This window comes from Pinus tabuliformis, chromosome 3_2 (assembly GCF_031772625.1).
Source record: "Pinus tabuliformis cultivar Carrire ecotype Pingquan chromosome 3_2, CPIR1, whole genome shotgun sequence".
NCBI lineage: Eukaryota > Viridiplantae > Streptophyta > Pinopsida > Pinales > Pinaceae > Pinus > Pinus tabuliformis.
In genome coordinates, this window is record NC_142302.1 from 52,190,350 (window position 1) to 52,207,224 (window position 16,875).

The following is a 16,875-nucleotide window of genomic DNA, read 5'->3' on the forward strand; positions in this document are numbered from 1 at the left end:
GATCTGCATGTCCATGATCTGATCAGTTGCAGCTTGTTCCATGCAATCTAGATTTAACTCTATTGGTGTGAGTTGTTTTGCAATGTCGGATGTGTCTAGTAGTGGAAAGTACGGCCGAAGGCAGTCCACATTGAACATTGGGTGCAGGCCAAGGAATGAGGGAATGTTGAGCTCAAATGCATTGTCTCCCACAGCGTTGGTAATGATGTAAGGACCATATCAGAATGGTTTGAGTTTCCGATAGGCTCCGATAAGGCGTTCCTTTTGCAAATGCAACCAGACTTTGTCGCCCACCTGAAACTTGTGTGGCACCTGATGTTGATCATGTTGTTGCTTGTACTTGGCATTTGATTTCTCCAAAATGTCGTGGACCTACTGGCGGATATGTTGGATGTGCTCAATGAAGTTGTTTGCCTTATCTGTTTCGGACTGGACATGAGCCGAATCTGCCTGAGTAGCTGCAAATGGCATGGCCACATCAATGGGACATAGTGGCTGGAATCCCAAGCCCACCTGAAAAGGGTTGTGGCCAGTCGCGCTGTGGAAAGCCCGGTTATAACTATGTTGAACATAAGGGAAGCTCTCATCCCATGTGCGTGGATGCTTTGAGTTGTACATGCGCAAAATGTGTACGATCATCCTGTTGACAACCTCTGTCTGACCATCAGTTTGGGGATGGAACTCTGTGGACTTAGTGAGTTTGGTGTCCAACATCAACCAAAGACTGGACCAAAATGTACTGAGGAACCTACTGTCCCAATCTGAGATGATAGACTGTGGGATCCCAAAGTGTACCCACACTCATTCAAAGAAGAGTTTAGCAGTGGCTTCTACTGTGATATTCTTCTTGCAGGCCGCCATAATGGCCATCTTCAAGAAGTTGTCGACGACCACAAAAACACAGTCATTTCCATGCTTAGTAGAAGGAAGGCCCAACATGGAATCCATGGAGATGGATTCCCAAGGTCGACTAGGGGTAGGCAGCGGAGTATAGAGGCCTTGCTTCTTGATGGTCGGTTTGGCCTTGCGCAGGCAGTGCAAGATCTGATGTACTTCCCGACATCACGTCGAAGATTCAGCCAATAGAAATACTTCCGCAGCACTACCACCGTTTTCTCGACCCCGAAATGCCCAGCAGCCCAACTGTAGTGTACTTCCCAAATCATCTTGACACACTCGCTTGAAGGAACACAAAGGTGACCCAAGTGGCATAACAGGGCATCCTGGAGGTGAAAATTTGGAACATGCTGACCCTCCAAGAGTGTCTGGTATGTGTGGCCGAATTCTGGGTCGCTTTTGTAGAGAAGTGGCCAATCAAAAGTCTCGTGCCCACAAGAGTTGAGCATGCTGGTTAACGCCATGATCGATGGTTGACTTAGGAAATCTGCAACATTATTGGTGTTGCCCTTCTTATACTTGATATTCAAATGGAACTGTAGCAGGTATGTGGACCACTTCTGATGATGATCATTCTGCGACTTCCCTTGGGTCTATATGAACTGCAGAGGCCGGTGGTCTGTGTGGATGACCATTTCCTTCCCCAAAATGTAATGCTTCCATTGTCGGCAGGCCTGCACAATGGAATACATCTCTTTGTCATAAGTGGGATACTTCCGGACTGTGTCTGAAAGTGTCTCACTGTGATATGCCACTAGATGCTCATGTTGAGTAAGGACTACCCCAATAGCATAGTCAGAGGCATCTATCTCAATCTCAAATGGTTGTTGCAAGTCTGGTAATGCGAGCATTGGTGCCGAGCAAAGGCGACGTTTCAACTCTGTGAATGTCTTCTGTTGAGATTCAGACCAAAAGAATTTTGCTTTCCCCCCTCCCTTGGTGACTTGACTCAAGGGCCAAGTGATATGAGAAAATCCAAACACAAACCTGCGGTAGAAGTTGGCAAGACCCAGAAAGCTGCGGAACTTTGTCAGAGTGGTTGGAGATGGCCAATCCCGAATGACTTAGATCTTGGATGGATCCACATGCACCCCCCATTCATCAATAATGTATCCCAGATACTGAACTTGGGTCATGCCAAAAGTGCATTTCTCCAAATTGGCACATAACTTGTGTTGCCGCAGTGTTTGGAGAACTATCGGATGTGGTGGAGGTGCTCTTCCCAACTCTGGCTAAAGATCAGGATGTCATCCAAGTATACCACTACAAATGAGTTGGTGAATGGTCGCAAGATGTCATCCATTAGCCTCATGAAGGTTGTAGGAGCATTCGTCAAACCAAAAGGCATAACCAACCATTCGAAAAGGCCCTCCTTGGCTTTGAAGGCAGTCTTCCACACATTGGAGGATTCGATTGGTACCTGGCGATATCCTAACTCAAATCAATCTTGCTAAAATATTTGACCCCTTCAGTTGGTCCAGAAAGTCATTAATCAGTGGAATCGGGTACCTATTCCGGACAGTGATCTTGTTCAGCGCCTAATAATCAATACAAAGTCTCCAAGTCCCATCCTTCTTCTGTACCAACACTATCGGGCTCCCACAGGGTGATGAACTCAGTCGGATGTGACCTTTCTGCAGCAGCACCTGAATCTGCCTCTTGATTTCATCGTTCTCCAGAATAGAGCGTCGATAGATCGGTCCATTGGGCAGCGGCACACCTGGGGTCAGATCGATGGAGTGTTTGACCTGACAGTGCAGAGGAAAGCCTGTGGGGGAGGTGAAGATGTCCTCATACTCCTCCACGACCTTGTCCATCTGTAGTTGTCATGCGGAGGGGCCCTGTCTAGAGATCGTGGCCACCGTCTTCTTCTTTCCTTGAGGGCGTATCATCAGGAAAACAAATTTCCCGATTTTGGAAATGAGCTTACTGCATTGTTTTGCAGTAACCAAAGAGATGGCGGTAGGCGGTGCTACCTCCGGTATCCTGTACAACTTATTTCCCAAAGTAACAATAACAGCACGAGGCCTTGACTCATACACAACATGTCGCTTCCACAAGTATGGTTGGCCTAATAATACATCACAAACATCAAGGGGAGCAACGTCACACAATACCTCATCCGTGAAGGGCTTGATGTTGTATGGAAGGCGACACTGCTGGCTCACGCGAAGATCCCGTCCTTGGTGAAGCCACCCGATGGTGTACGGTTGTGGATGCGCTGTGGTCGGTAAGCCCAACCGCTTCATGACCTCTGCCGAAATAAGGTTCTTTTGGCTCCCACTGTCGACAATGAACTGTAGCGGGGAGCCCTTTACCCACATTTGGGAGTGGAAGAGGTGCTCCTCCTCATCTGGATCTTCGTGGTGGCAACGATGGCATTGGGCTCCACATCAATAATCTGCTTCCCTTTGTCATTCCCCTTATCGGGTTCTGACTCAAAATTGGAACATGCATCTGATTCCGAAGACTTTAGCTCGGCCACCAGTGATTGCTTGGCCCAACACTCACTTGTGTTGTGAGTGGAGCTCTTATGGAACTCACACCACTTTCCCATGTCCTTCTTCGACTTCGCAGTGTTGTTCTTTGCTTGCGGCTTTGGCGGGTTGTCCTAGGCCACCCCGCCTTGGCTTTGTCCTTTGTTTAGCAGTTTGGGGGCGCCTTTCCCTTGCTTCGGATTTGCAGATCCAAAGTCTCGCTTCTTCTGTTTAAACTTCTGCTCGATCTTGACAGCGTATTGGTACGCCGTGCCAAGCGAGGAGATGTCCAGGAACTCCATCTCGTCCTGGATGTACCTGTGTAGGCAGCCGCGGTATTTGAGTACCAAATGTAGCTTAGAATCCTTGATACCCAACTTTGTGCGAAGGGTATGAAAAATATTGGTAAACTCCAGCACGTCTTGGTCCCTTCCCTGCCGCAGCATGGTCCACTTTATGTATTTATCCTCATAGCTTCTGACAGGGTAGTACTGCTCCTTGATGGCATTCCGGAATGAATTCCAAGTGGGTGCAGCTGAAAACAGTGAGGTCGTACTTTCATCCTTCTGCTCGCAGTAGGTTTCCCACCAGTCCTTGACATGGGGGTGACTTTGAGAAGAGCGAAAGTAATCTTTTCCCTGCCGGAAAAATCATAAACAAAAAAATACCCTTCTAGCAGATTTAACCATTTATCTACAGCATCTGCATCTATCTGACCCTCATATATGGTAATGTCAAAGTTAACTTGTACCTTAAAGGGTGTGGCACTTCCCGAGTAGCTACTGGAAGTAGATGTGTCGCCCCTAGGCAGCCGCTGAAGGATCTGGGCAAAGTTGTCCATCATCGCATTCCTTTGTCGCTCGAGGGCCTCTTCGAGTAAGATTTTGATAGGATCTCCTGCCCCCTCATCTTTCTTTTCATCCACCATGCGAGACCGTCGAGATTTGCGAGGCTGGTCTTGCAAAGGTTCGACCAGTTCAAGCCCTAACTCCTTATATCCCGACCTCGTTGGGGACATGCAAAGAAAAACAAAGAAAGAGCAAACCGCTCTAATACCACTGATCCGAATTTAAACAGGAACGCAACAAATTACAGAGATAACCATAAATACAAAGATGCAGCAGAAATAATACTTCATTTCATTAATGTAAAATACTGAAATATGCTTACAAATAGAAATGGAAATAAACTAGCTCAGGCGATGGTAGCTTATCTCTGAGGAGAGATGTGGCAGCTACATGCCTCTGAACTGTCTTACAATGAGGCTCGAAGGCCTATTTATTGTTGAGAAACAATGGAAAACCCTAAACATCCAAAAACCTAACCCTAGGAGATGAAGCGCCAAACTATGGACCCCGTTTGGGTAAATTGGTACATCAATTTCCCAAGGTCGTAACTTTGGCATAGGATCTTCATTTGACGCGCACAATACTTCATTAGAAAGATCTACTCGAGGACTACAACTTTGGGATGAGCAACATCGGTCCATGGACCCATGTTGCTTCCAATTTTCTCAAAAAACGTCATTTAGGGCCTCAAAACGGCTCCGAAAGTTCAGGACCTGAAAAACTGCTAAAAATAGTAAACTGTGCTACAATTAAGGAAACTGAAACACTGAAAGAAACAATGGTGGGGGTCCAAGTGGAATTGGCAGGTGGCCACCAATATCCACCTGAATCATTGGAACAAGCATGGGTTCCTTAACGATGGAGGGGACTTATTTAGGGCCCATAAGAATCAGGGTGATGGCCATGAATGAGGGGTAGAGCTCATGTTCAGCTTTTGCCCACGTGCTAAATTTGTATGTCCTGGCCATCTTTTGCATTTTGTGGTACATTTCCTATTGATAGTGGCCAAATTATGCTTTTTACTTTCTTTTTAGCTACATCAACCTCTGAGGAATCGTTTGAGGGTCGACCCAAGGTGTGGACAAGGGGAGGGGGAGGCTAACCATATGTGGACCCAGTGGACAACTGCGGACCCAAATGGGAAAAGAGATGAATGGGGCTCAAATGAGTGGAAAGAGGAGTAATGTAGGTGGTGTCAGTGAGCAAGACCAAGCAACCAAAATTGGGATTTCCCATTTAGCGCCAACCCTAAAGCTAATGGCCAATAAAGGAGATCCCACGGGACTAGAATACAAGGGTAACCACAAAATTTGGCAATGGAGACAAGAATACAAACCTAACCCACTCTTTCCGCCAAATCCCCCACCAATTCATGCCCAAAAGTGCCCATGACAAGTAAGGAAAACTACTCAACTATACCAATGAAAAGCCGTACCTTTGGGGTCAAGAAGCCCACCTTCAAACATACATTCATAACAGATGGGCAAGGGACTACATGGCTGGCTCAGGTGGCGGAGAAAATGGCACATTGAGCTATCTGGGGGCTGCAAGGGGCTATTGGCTGTCGACTGAGGACCATCTAGGAGAAAAAAATTCTTCCATATATACTACCCACAGGTGGTGGGTAACAACCCTCTCTCTCTCTCGTGTTAGGGTTTCTACAGTTACTGGGCAAGATGAAATTCTGAAGTTGCATCTAGGTTGAAGTTGTGACACTGCATCGAAGACTTCAGCTTTTGCTACCCATTTGGTTTGTGGTCTTCCTTAAACCACTATATTCAGAGAGCACATCCAACCATTGACTGCCATCCATCTTCATATTTCAGCCCTCTTCTTAGACTCACATACACCCCTTCATATTAAGGGGGAACGTTGGAAACGTAATCCTTAGGGATTATGTAAATTTGTCGTATTCACTTAAGAAGGAATATGAACAACCTCAAGGGAATATGAATAGGCGTTGGGAATCCAAAGGACCACTTAGAAGATGAATCCAATGTCAAATAAATGTATTAATATGTCTATCATTTGAATAATAAATAATCACATGCTTATCTATCTTTGTCCATTTTTGTGTGTGTTTCTAATAGATGTCCCAAGCCATATATTATAATTTTGCAAAGTTGGAGCTACTGTAGGTACTCTTTTTCTAATCAATATCATTTGTATTTTCTTATTTTTATTTGAATTTGAAATTTGACTTTTAGAAACTTGTAGGTTGTTGAAAACCCATTTTTCCTCCTACAAATGTAAATTTGTCGTATTCACTTAAGAAGGAATATGAACAACCTCAAGGGAATATGAATAGGCGTTGGGAATCCAAAGGACCTCTTGGAAGATGAATCCAATGTCAAATAAATGTATTAATATGTCTATCATTTGAATAATAAATAATCACATGCTTATCTATCTTTGTCCATTTTTGTGTGTGTTTCTAATAGATGTCCCAAGCCATATATTATAATTTTGCAAAGTTGGAGCTACTGTAGGTACTCTTTTTCTAATCAATATCATTTGTATTTTCTTATTTTTATTTGAATTTGAAATTTGACTTTTAGAAACTTGTAGGTTGTTGAAAACCCATTTTTCCTCCTACAACCTAGTCATAAAGAGTCTTGTGGGGGTTAGACAAGCATTATAGGTCATAGTCATTGAGCCTCCTTGGGAATTGTGGAGGATACTATTAGCATAGGACAAAAAAACAAGTTTATCATTCTTGATGATGTATGGTGGAACAAGGTGCAATGACTTTTGTGGTTTACAAAACTAATATTAACCATGCTCAAGGCATTTGACAAGGGTATTCCTTGCTTGGGTAAGTCTATGAAAACATAAATAGCATGCTATAAAGGGTAAGTCAAATTATAAAGGCAAATAAATGTGGCCCCTTTGAAATATGTGGCATACCAAAAAGTGGAACAAAAATCATATGCCACTACACTTTCTGATTTATGCATTGCACCTCAAATATTATCACTATAAAAAAATTCCATTACTAAGTAGCATAGCCACAAACAAGGATTTTGAAGTGGTACAGATATAAGATGGATTTTATGAAAAATTATAGGGAAGCGGGAATTGCAATAGAAGTACGTGAAGAATTTAGCGCATTTGTACAATCCACTAGTAAATTTACAAATCCACTACCCATGGCTGATAGGAGAAATATTGATTCTATTACTTGGAGGGCCTTCCACATCAAGGACGGCATTCATCTCTTGAATCTAGCCACCAAGGTGTTATCACATGTTGCTAGTTCTTCATTTTCTAAGAGGGATTACAGTACATATGGCTTCATTGATTTGGTGAAGCAAAACAAATTAGGAGCAATGAATGTTGAAGATATTTGTATGTTCTGTTGATTTCTGGTAGCATCGGATGTGCTCTAAGTCTCAAAATTTGTAGGGAGGCTTAGACACATGCATTCTCCAATACCCAGAAATCGTTTTGGGAAATTCCACCCGAAGACAATTTTATTAAAATAATTAATTATTTTTAATGGGACCCTAAGTCTAAACTTAGGAAATTAAAATAATTAATGGGTATTAATCTAAATTGTGGGTGTAACTTCTAGAAGAAGACGAGGATCAAGACAAAATTATCTAAGCCAATGATTAGAGGTTAATCAAGGTCGTTGGTTGTCCAACAGAAAGATATAAGAAGAGGTTTGATGGCCACTTGGAGAACACACATCGAGTGAAGATCCAAAGATCGATTTTCTGAAGCAGAGCAGCTGCCAGAAAGAATTTCGAAGTGATCTTTTGCAGTGAGGGGTAGGGATAGTAGCCGGTGAGGAGTTTCCCTGGGCTGGTGAGTACAAGGCAGAGAGGACAGAATGATGTCCAAAAAGAGGCTGACGTTGGCCCACGCAGAGTTAACGCAATGGCAGCGCAGAGCCTAGAGGGAGATTGAATTCCTGCTAAGGAAATCAAGTTTCAGAAGCCAGGAGTCGGGATGTGAGACCGAGAGGCTGGAAATCGAAGTTTCTAGTCAGCAGAGGGTCCGAAGGAGGAGGAGCAATCCCTAGAAGAGGTGACGCAGAGATTGTGTGGGGTTGACGCAGTTCTACGCAAAATCTGACTCAGAAGGGACGCAGAGCCTCTATTCCAGCAAGATCATAGTCAGATTCTTCCAGTGACAAGGTGAGAGCATCTCACTACTTGTTTTGTCCAGTTTCTCTCTATATAGGATAGCCAGTTGGGCATCCAACGAATTGTACTCAGAATTACTACTGCATAATAATAAAACCCTCAGTTGTTGCACCAGTTTTCCCACACTGGGTTTTTCCGAGGACATTTGTCCAAAAATCACTATGTAGATGTGTTGTATTTCTTTCTTGTTCAGTTTCTTGTTTCCGTATTTTATTTAAATTGTGAAGGTTGCAATGTATTCGTTTCAGTGTTTATTGTAGGACAATAAATAATTTGGTTCAGTAATTAACAAATAGGAGAAACGTAATCAATTGTTGCAGTAGGAATTTGGGCATCCAAATTTTCACATGGTATCGCAGGTGAAACAAGAGAACAGTGTCAGAAGAGCCCAGTGCTGAAGGAGAAAAGGAGTTTGAAATTCCCACAAAGGCAACAATTTGAATCTCCAGAGGGTTTGTGCAATCAGTGTTGGAAAATCAAAAAGGTAGTAAAGATTTTCTCGATCTTGATAATTACTTGTGATGTTACTTATTATTATGATTCTTATATCTTCTTTCTTTAGTTCATCAAGCAATTACACAAAGCAGCAGCACATAAAACAATGAACACAAAATGTAGGCACATCCCAGGGCAAAATCCCCCTCGAGGGGAAAACCCAATCAAAGTAATTCTTCCTTTCAATAGTATTCTTTGAGACTCTTCACCCTAGACCTTGACTAGACCTTCCCTCCACACCAAGTCAGCCTTCAGAAGATTGATCTCTTTCCAGCAACTTCGACTATAAAGCAATTTGCGGCAGCTCACGACTTCCAACAGCAGTCCAACTTGGGAGACTTCGTTCTCCCAATCCAGAGCACGAAACAGAGAGAGATAACCACCAAAATTTCGATTTTCCTTTACTCCTCCCCAAACCCGCATTCACTTCGGCTTCTCGGAAACAAACTTTCCCAGCTTCCTACTTTGCACTTCTGCCTAGCAAACAAACTTTCGCACTTTTGCCCAAAAGAGAGAGAATGAGAAGGGATGATCCAAATGAATTTGTAGTCCTTCCCTTTATAGGCTTCTTGTGGGGTAGGATGGATCCTTAAGCCGACTTGATCTTCTCTTAGTCCGACATGGTGTGGAGGTTCCATAATTCATATTTGACTCAATACTTAACCAATTTACATGATTCAAAAGCCTAAGAAGGGTCTCTTTAAATGTACAATAACTCTATAGACTCAGAATAAATCCTAAAAGTCCTCAATGGGGAATTTGACCTAAACCATGGTGACCCAAGCATGAAACCCATGCTTTAATAAATCACAATAATAATAATAATAAAATATTTTCTTTATTCTTTTGACAAGTACATTACATGATGACTCAAGTACATTATTGAAGACCGAACATAGTTACTTTTTCCAACAATCAGGCCAGGAGGCAAGATTTTCGTGGTAAATCTCTTTCTGAGTGAGTTGACAAAGAAGTAGGATTTCCAGATCAAATCTGTTAGCAGCAAAAGGAGCAGCACAGCAAAAGCTTCAGCGAAGAGAGGTTTCTAGTGGGACGCAATTTTCTGCAGGCAGTTGCTGGACAGAAAGACGTCAGAAGGGAAAAGAGAGACACTTGAGAGAATTTCTTCCTCGGAGAATTCCTAGCCAGGGAATTCAAATTCTCATTTGCTAAGCAGCAGCAAGAGAGAGGAGGTCATTCGACTTTTTCGATTGGCAAAGATGGCAGCGAGTGGATTGAGAGATTAGAATCGGTTGGATGGTGCATCCAACTATGTGATCTGGAAGGCAAGGATGTCGTGCCTTTTGGATGAGCATTTTCTCAAAATCTACGTCTACAGCGTGGTAGTTGAGCCCGTAGATCCAAATCCGCTCAAGAAGTACAAGGGAGAAATGGCGAATACAAAGAGAATGATCCTCGACGGAGTAAAGGATCATATAGTCTGTCACATCGCTAGCAGAGACACTGCCAAGGAGATGTGGGATGCATTGTTGACGCTGTATCAAGGATCTTCTAAGCAGCAGAAGATGTACTTAGAGCAGAAGATGAGATCTCTGCAGATGCAGAAGGGGGAACGCATTGATCTATTCCTCACTAAGCTTTAGGATACCTGAGATGAGCTGGCAGTTGTTTGGTCAACCCCTCAAGGTTGTGAGATGGTAAGACTGACCCTAAATTCAGTATCTAAGGAATGGCAAGTCTTTGTCCGGAGCATCCTGGGCAAGGCGACTTTTCCAAACTAGGATGAAATGTGGACAACGCTTAAGCAAGAGGAGCTGAGGAGAGACTTGGTCAAGTGTAAACTTGACAGAAGCAGCAGCAGTGGGTCGAAGCCCAAGGAGGAGGAAGAGAATGCAGCCCTCGCATCCAAGGGGTAGCAGGAGCAACGGAAGAAGAAGAAAGATGTTTCGAAGATCAAATGCTTCAGGTGTGGTGAATTCAGTCACTACGCAACACAGTGTCCTCTCAGGAAGAAGGACAAAGATGAGAAGCATGATCCGAAGGTTGCAACCGCGAAGATCGAGGAGGAGGAGTTCACCATGACAGCCCAAGCATCTCCAAGAGGGAGGTGGGGTGATCTAGAGTTGTAGTTCGAAAGGACTGCAATTGGGCAGGATCCTTGAGGAGCCCACCTCTCGAATCAATTCCTTGCTACGGGAGCCTAGATCAGAAGTAGCAGGATGGACTGGGTCAGTTGATGCAGAGGAGTGCTGGAGTGACAATTGCAGTGGCTAGTAGAGCCAGAGACTGAGCAGCGTAGAGCAGAGTTGGCAGCAGTGCAAATGGCATAAAGCAGAGGTCAGCAGCAACGCAGAGGCTTCAGAGGGTCAGCGCAAAGACTTGCAGCAATCAGAACTCCAGCAACGAGATGCATCATGCTGAACACCAGTTCAGTAATTTGGGATGCTTTTCCATTATTGATGCAATAGCAACAGCGGTTGGGGAAGGTCGTCGTGCAGATGCAGAGTTGGCGGTGGCAAGGCCAATAGCAGCACAGGTGCAGAATTAAGAGGGAGTTGCAGTACAGATGCAGTGTTGACAGTGGCAGGGTTAGCAACAGTACAGATGCAACATTTGCGCAATAGTTGGTGGGTAGAGATGTCAAACATCAACAGCGCAAAAGGAGATGTTACAGAACAGAGTGATGCTTCAGTGGGGTGCATTGCTAGAGCACATTCCTCACTAAGAGGGAGTGTTGATTTCTGGTAGCATCAGATGTGTTCTAAGTCTCAAAATTTGCAGGGAGGCTTAGGCACATTCATTCTCCAATACCCAAAAATCGTTTTGGGAAATTCCACCCGGAGATAGTTTTATTAAAATAATTAATTATTTTTAATGGGACCCTAAGTCTAAACTTAGGAGATTAAAATAATTAATGAGTATTAATCTAAAATGTGGGTGTAACTTCTAGAAGAAGATAAGGATCAAGTCAAAATGATCTAAGCCATTGATTAGAAATTAATCTAGGTCGTTGGTTGTCCAACAAAAATATATAAGAAGAGGCTTGAGGGTCACTTAGAGAACACACATCGAGTGAAGATCAAAAGATCAATTTTCTGAAGCAGAGCAGCTGCCGAAAAGAATTTCGAAGTGATATTTTGCAGTGAAGGGCAAGGATAGTAGCCAGTGAGGAGTTTTCCTGGGCCGGTGAGTACAAGGCAGAGAGGACAGAACGATGTCCAGAAAGAGGTTGACGTTGGCCCATGCAGTGCTGATGCAGTGGCAGCGTAGGGCCTAGAGGGAGATCGAATTCCTACTGAGGAAATCGAGTTTCAAAAGCCGGGAGTCGGGGTGTGAGACCAGGAGGCTGGAAATCGAAGTTTCTAGTCAACAGAGGGTCCGAAGGAGGAGCACAATCCCTAGTAGAGGTGATGCAGAGACTGCGTGGGGTTGACGCAGTTCTGCACAGAAGCTGATGCAAAAGGGACGCAAAGCCTCTATTCCAGCGAGATCAGAGTCGGATTCTTCTAGTGACAGGGTGAAAGCATCTCACTACTTGTTTTGTCCAATTTCTCTCTGTATAGGATAGCCAGTTGGGCATCCAACGAAATGTACTCAGAATTACTACTGCATAATAATAAAACCCTCGGTTGTTGCACCGGTTTTCCGACACTGGGTTTTTTCGGAGACATTTGTCCAAAAATAACTGTGTAGATGTGTTGTATTTATTTCTTGTTCAGTTTCTTGTTTCCGTATTTTATTTAAATGGTGAACGCTGCAGTGTATTCGTTTCAGTGTTTACTGTAGGAAACAGTAAATAATTTGGTTCAGTAATTAACAAATAGGAGAAACGTAATCAGTTGCTACAGTAGGAATTTGGGCATCCAAATTTCCATATGTTCATTCAAACCTTCGTCTTTTATCATCATTCTAATCCAAAGTATAAAAGGGTCTGAACAAGATGTGGGATGTGTAGTTTGATATCTCCAACTTAAATATCATTGAATGCCATGACTCACCTCAACCTACTCACGGATATTACACCACCAATCTAGTGTTCTATTGCAGCTTCTAACATTCTTAGAATGAAAACAACAAACAATGCCCTACTTCCTCACTTCTTCTTTGCTGGCTTCTTCCAAGCTCACATAGCCAAACTGAAAATGTAAAAGTGAGCATGAATTTAGGATTTAAAATTATAAAAGGGGGCAACACTTGGTTGTTTTAGGGCTTCCTCCTGGCTTCACCATAAATGCAACCTGATTAGGGCTTTTTAATTATTCATGCTAAATCAACAATGTTTCTGAAATCCAAGTATGCATCAAAGTTGCCCAAGGTATACAGCAAGGTACGCGAAGGTATTGCAAGGTATTATGGGTATGGGTACAGGCACATTTCCAATATGTGGGTATTGGTAGGATACGAAAAGTCCAACCCCTGAGAACACACACCCATGCTACTTAGGTTTAAAGGTAACCATGGACAAATCCTACAAATCTATTATCAAATTTTGGGGACAGGGGCAAATAATTATACAGAATTCAAAGCTATCACCCTTTATATTATGGAAGCCCTTAATACAGGCTTCAGGAAGGCTACATATGAAAGGGGCTCAAAACTGGTTATAAACATCCTTAATGAGAAATCCAAAAGCTCATCATGGGAAGTGGCTAGCAACATAACATGGTGTAGAAGAGTGATTCAATCCTTTGAGGAGCACAGGTTTGTACATGTCAAAAGAGGATCCAACCAAGTGACTGCCTTGCTAGCTAACTAGGCTATATCTGAAATTACTCAAGTCTTGGCCTTAACAGACCAACCCCCTTGGTTGAACGTAAAGATTGGAAAAAAGAATTACCTAGGTCCCTAGGTAGCCCTCCCTCCCCCTACTCTTATTCCTGATGGGACACCGAATTCCAACACTATTCTTTGCAGATGGCATCACCTCAAATACAGTCTCCTCAAAAGTATGAAAGTGGATTATCCAGCAATCTTCATCCGTTATCACTAGAATTTATGAGGGCTTGACTTCTAAAGTAGTAATCAAGGGTAGTTTCAGTATGAGTTTCGCTTCTTTTCCCAAACTCCGTTCATCTAAGTGAAGTGTAAGCATGGCAGAAGAAGGCAGTTGAGTTCGCCTCAGAATCAGGGCTTTCATAACTCAACAGGGCAAACTGCAAGTTCGTTCAATTAAGACTTGGAGACAGCAAAGAATTCTCAGGTGACATTAAAAAAGTTGTACTTGGTGCTCTGTGGATATGGAAAGAGGCCTAGATATGGAGACAAGTGTAATTCTATCAGACAGGGAAAGCTTGAAGAAAAACAGCAACTCTTTTAGAAAAATAGGTTACTCTCTACAAGGTATCTGATAGGGAGAAATTGTAAGATGAAGATTTTAGGCATAAAATTGAAAACTGTTTAAAATATCTGGTTGACTTCATGGCCAAGCGTCAGGCCCCTTTGTTCATGGACGAAGAGCCAGGCCCCGCAAGCACAAAGAAGCACCCCACCCTGGTGCATGATATCCTACAGGCTCTCCCAGCAAGGAAAGTGATGATAAGGTTTCTTTGGTTTGTACTGTCAATATCCTGCCTTAATTATTTTCTGTAAGCAATTCTAGTATGTAAATTCAGGTCTTCTGGTTTAATTTCTACTATCTAGGTCTGTCTACCAAGATGTTTGATTGCAGTCAATGGCTTAGCTGGTTGGTGAAGCAGGGATGGTGATATTCCCCCTCCCGGGTTCAATTTCCCCAGGCACATGTTCACCCATCATGGGCCGTCATGGCCACATAATGCTGAATATTGTGGCTCTTAGCCAAAGGATGCAGACAAATGATCTGCTACGAGGAAGCATCCATAGTCCCAAAAACAAGGGCAATTAAAATGTGTAAGCCCTGTTTTTGGTATAATAAGCCCCGCTGTAAATACATTCCAGGATTCCCCTGATACATTCAGCAATGGGTGTTTTTATATAAAATAAAAAATTTATTTTTATCTTAAAGATAGGGTTGATTCATAGTCATAAATCTAATCTCTACTCCATGACACCACCTTCTCAAAAAATACATTTATATCCCAGAGAGTCGCTTTTACACCCAATAAAATGGCAAATACAAGCAAGAAGTGATCACATCATACTCGTAGCTGATTTCAGGTGAGTCATTTTACAGTTCTTGCTAACTTTACACGTGTCCATACTCCATTAATAATTCAGTTAAAAATTACGCATAAAAATGAGTACACACGTATCCATGAACAATTCATTTAAAATTTAAAGCTAGAAATTATTATAGACCGCTTCACACAAGGTAGGATTTGAATAGAATTCTCAGCGGGCTCTTGTATCCCTGCATTTTGTATAGGCTTCTCATGATGGATGTAATCTCTGATCTCTTTAACCTAGTTCGGACTCAGCTGAACATTGATATAAATTTCAATGTAATCTCTCATCTCTTTGAACTACTTTGGGCTCAATGATGGATGTAGTATCTGCTCCCTTTGGCCTTGTTTGGACTGAACTAGCAATTAATACGAATATCAATGTAATCTCTCATCCCTCTGACCTTGTTTGGGCTCAAATGAACAGTAATATAAATTTCAATGTGTATGGACTTCTGGAGGCAATCTCTCATCTCTTTGATACAGTTTGAACTTTGGTCTCTGGTGGACATCAATATTAATTTCAATTTTTCATTTCTATTAGTTTGAACTTTGGTCTCTGATGGACATCAATAATAATTTCAAATTTTCATTTCTCTTAGAATTTTGTTAAGCTACTCTGTCAGATATAAAGTCAACCGAAATTGATTAGAGTCGACATATTTTGAAAACTTCTTGAAGAACCCTAGGACTCTATCTTTTAAAAAACAGAAAATGTTTCCGGCCATTTTCATTTGTTCTGTTAAGATTACTTTATGCTAATTTTACTGAAAGACATCAACTAATGCTGACTAGCCCTAAATCTGCCTCAACCTGTGCGCTTAGAATGAATTTTAAATTGCCCGACGAGGGACTTGCATACTTATTTAGAAGATATCTTAACTTATTCTGCAAGAAGGCCGTTTATGTCAGCCGGGACAACGGCCTGCGACCAGCAATCTAAGTTCAGATATCATCTACACGTTTAAACATGTGAATTCGCTGGGGTTTCTCAAAGGATATGTTCGGCCTCTCTTAAAAGCATGCATAGCCAATTCAAAGCATTGCACGCGTGTCATGAGAACTTTACAGTGAGTTAAAAGCGCAGCCACAGCAATACTTGTTGAGCGGCAGTGCGAAAGTCAGCTTCGTAATTCAATGTCCAGGTCTGTTTAGAGTAATTTGAAAATGTGGTCGCAACTTTATTCAAACGTTTTTTTCTGCACAAATTGAAGGTTATTTGCGTACAAACCCCGATGACGGGAGTTCAGTGTGAGCCGAAGGTCGGAAGTTCGATTCAGAATGCAAAGAAAGTATTGCAAATGAAATTGGAAGGAGGGGAACGTACAGTTGAAGTGCTTCGAGGAATTTATCGTGCTCTTGCTCAGACCAGCTCTCTCTGGACTTGGTGATGGTATAGGGTTTCCTTATTTTCTTCGCAGAATCTTCTGACGCTGATGCTGAAACTGAAGCAGAAGACAAATTAGGGGCCAAACCTGGTAGAGCCATTCCTACCAGATCCACGCTGCTACCTCCCGAAGTCGTCTCAAAGCTGTCACGGTATGTTTCCGCAAGCATAGGCATAGCCTTCAAGCATGATCAATCGTATCTCGAATAACAATCTGTATTGCAGATTGAAAAAGAAAATATGGATGACAGGGATATATCTGCTTGGATTTGTGAAACACCGACTCCCGATGTTTTGACTAAAGATCAAGAATTAGAAGAGTGTGAAACAGTGTATAAGTGTTAACCATGTATTTAAAGAATGGCGCCTAGGACAAAAAGAAATGATAGTAAAACTAAAGCGGAAGCCAAGACGTGGAAAGCGGACTATCCAGAATGGAAAGAGAGGATCAAGCTTTGCCATTTGGGGAATATGCATCCAAAGCCACATAATAACATGTGGCTTTCAGATTATGATAGA

At 42.6% G+C, this 16,875-nt stretch overlaps 1 protein-coding gene across 1 annotated transcript in view; it reads right to left on the reverse strand.

The window, feature by feature from the left end:
• LOC149179759 (protein REVEILLE 6-like) overlaps nt 1-16,672 on the reverse strand; it is a 127,284-nt gene extending 110,612 nt beyond the window's left edge. Inside the window, exon 1 of the mRNA XM_089418050.1 lies at nt 16,297-16,672. Coding sequence (XP_089274176.1) covers nt 16,297-16,532 — 236 coding nt within the window. The 5' untranslated portion in view covers nt 16,533-16,672. The remainder of the gene's footprint in view (nt 1-16,296) is intronic.
• Between the last annotated feature and the right edge of the window lie 203 nt (nt 16,673-16,875).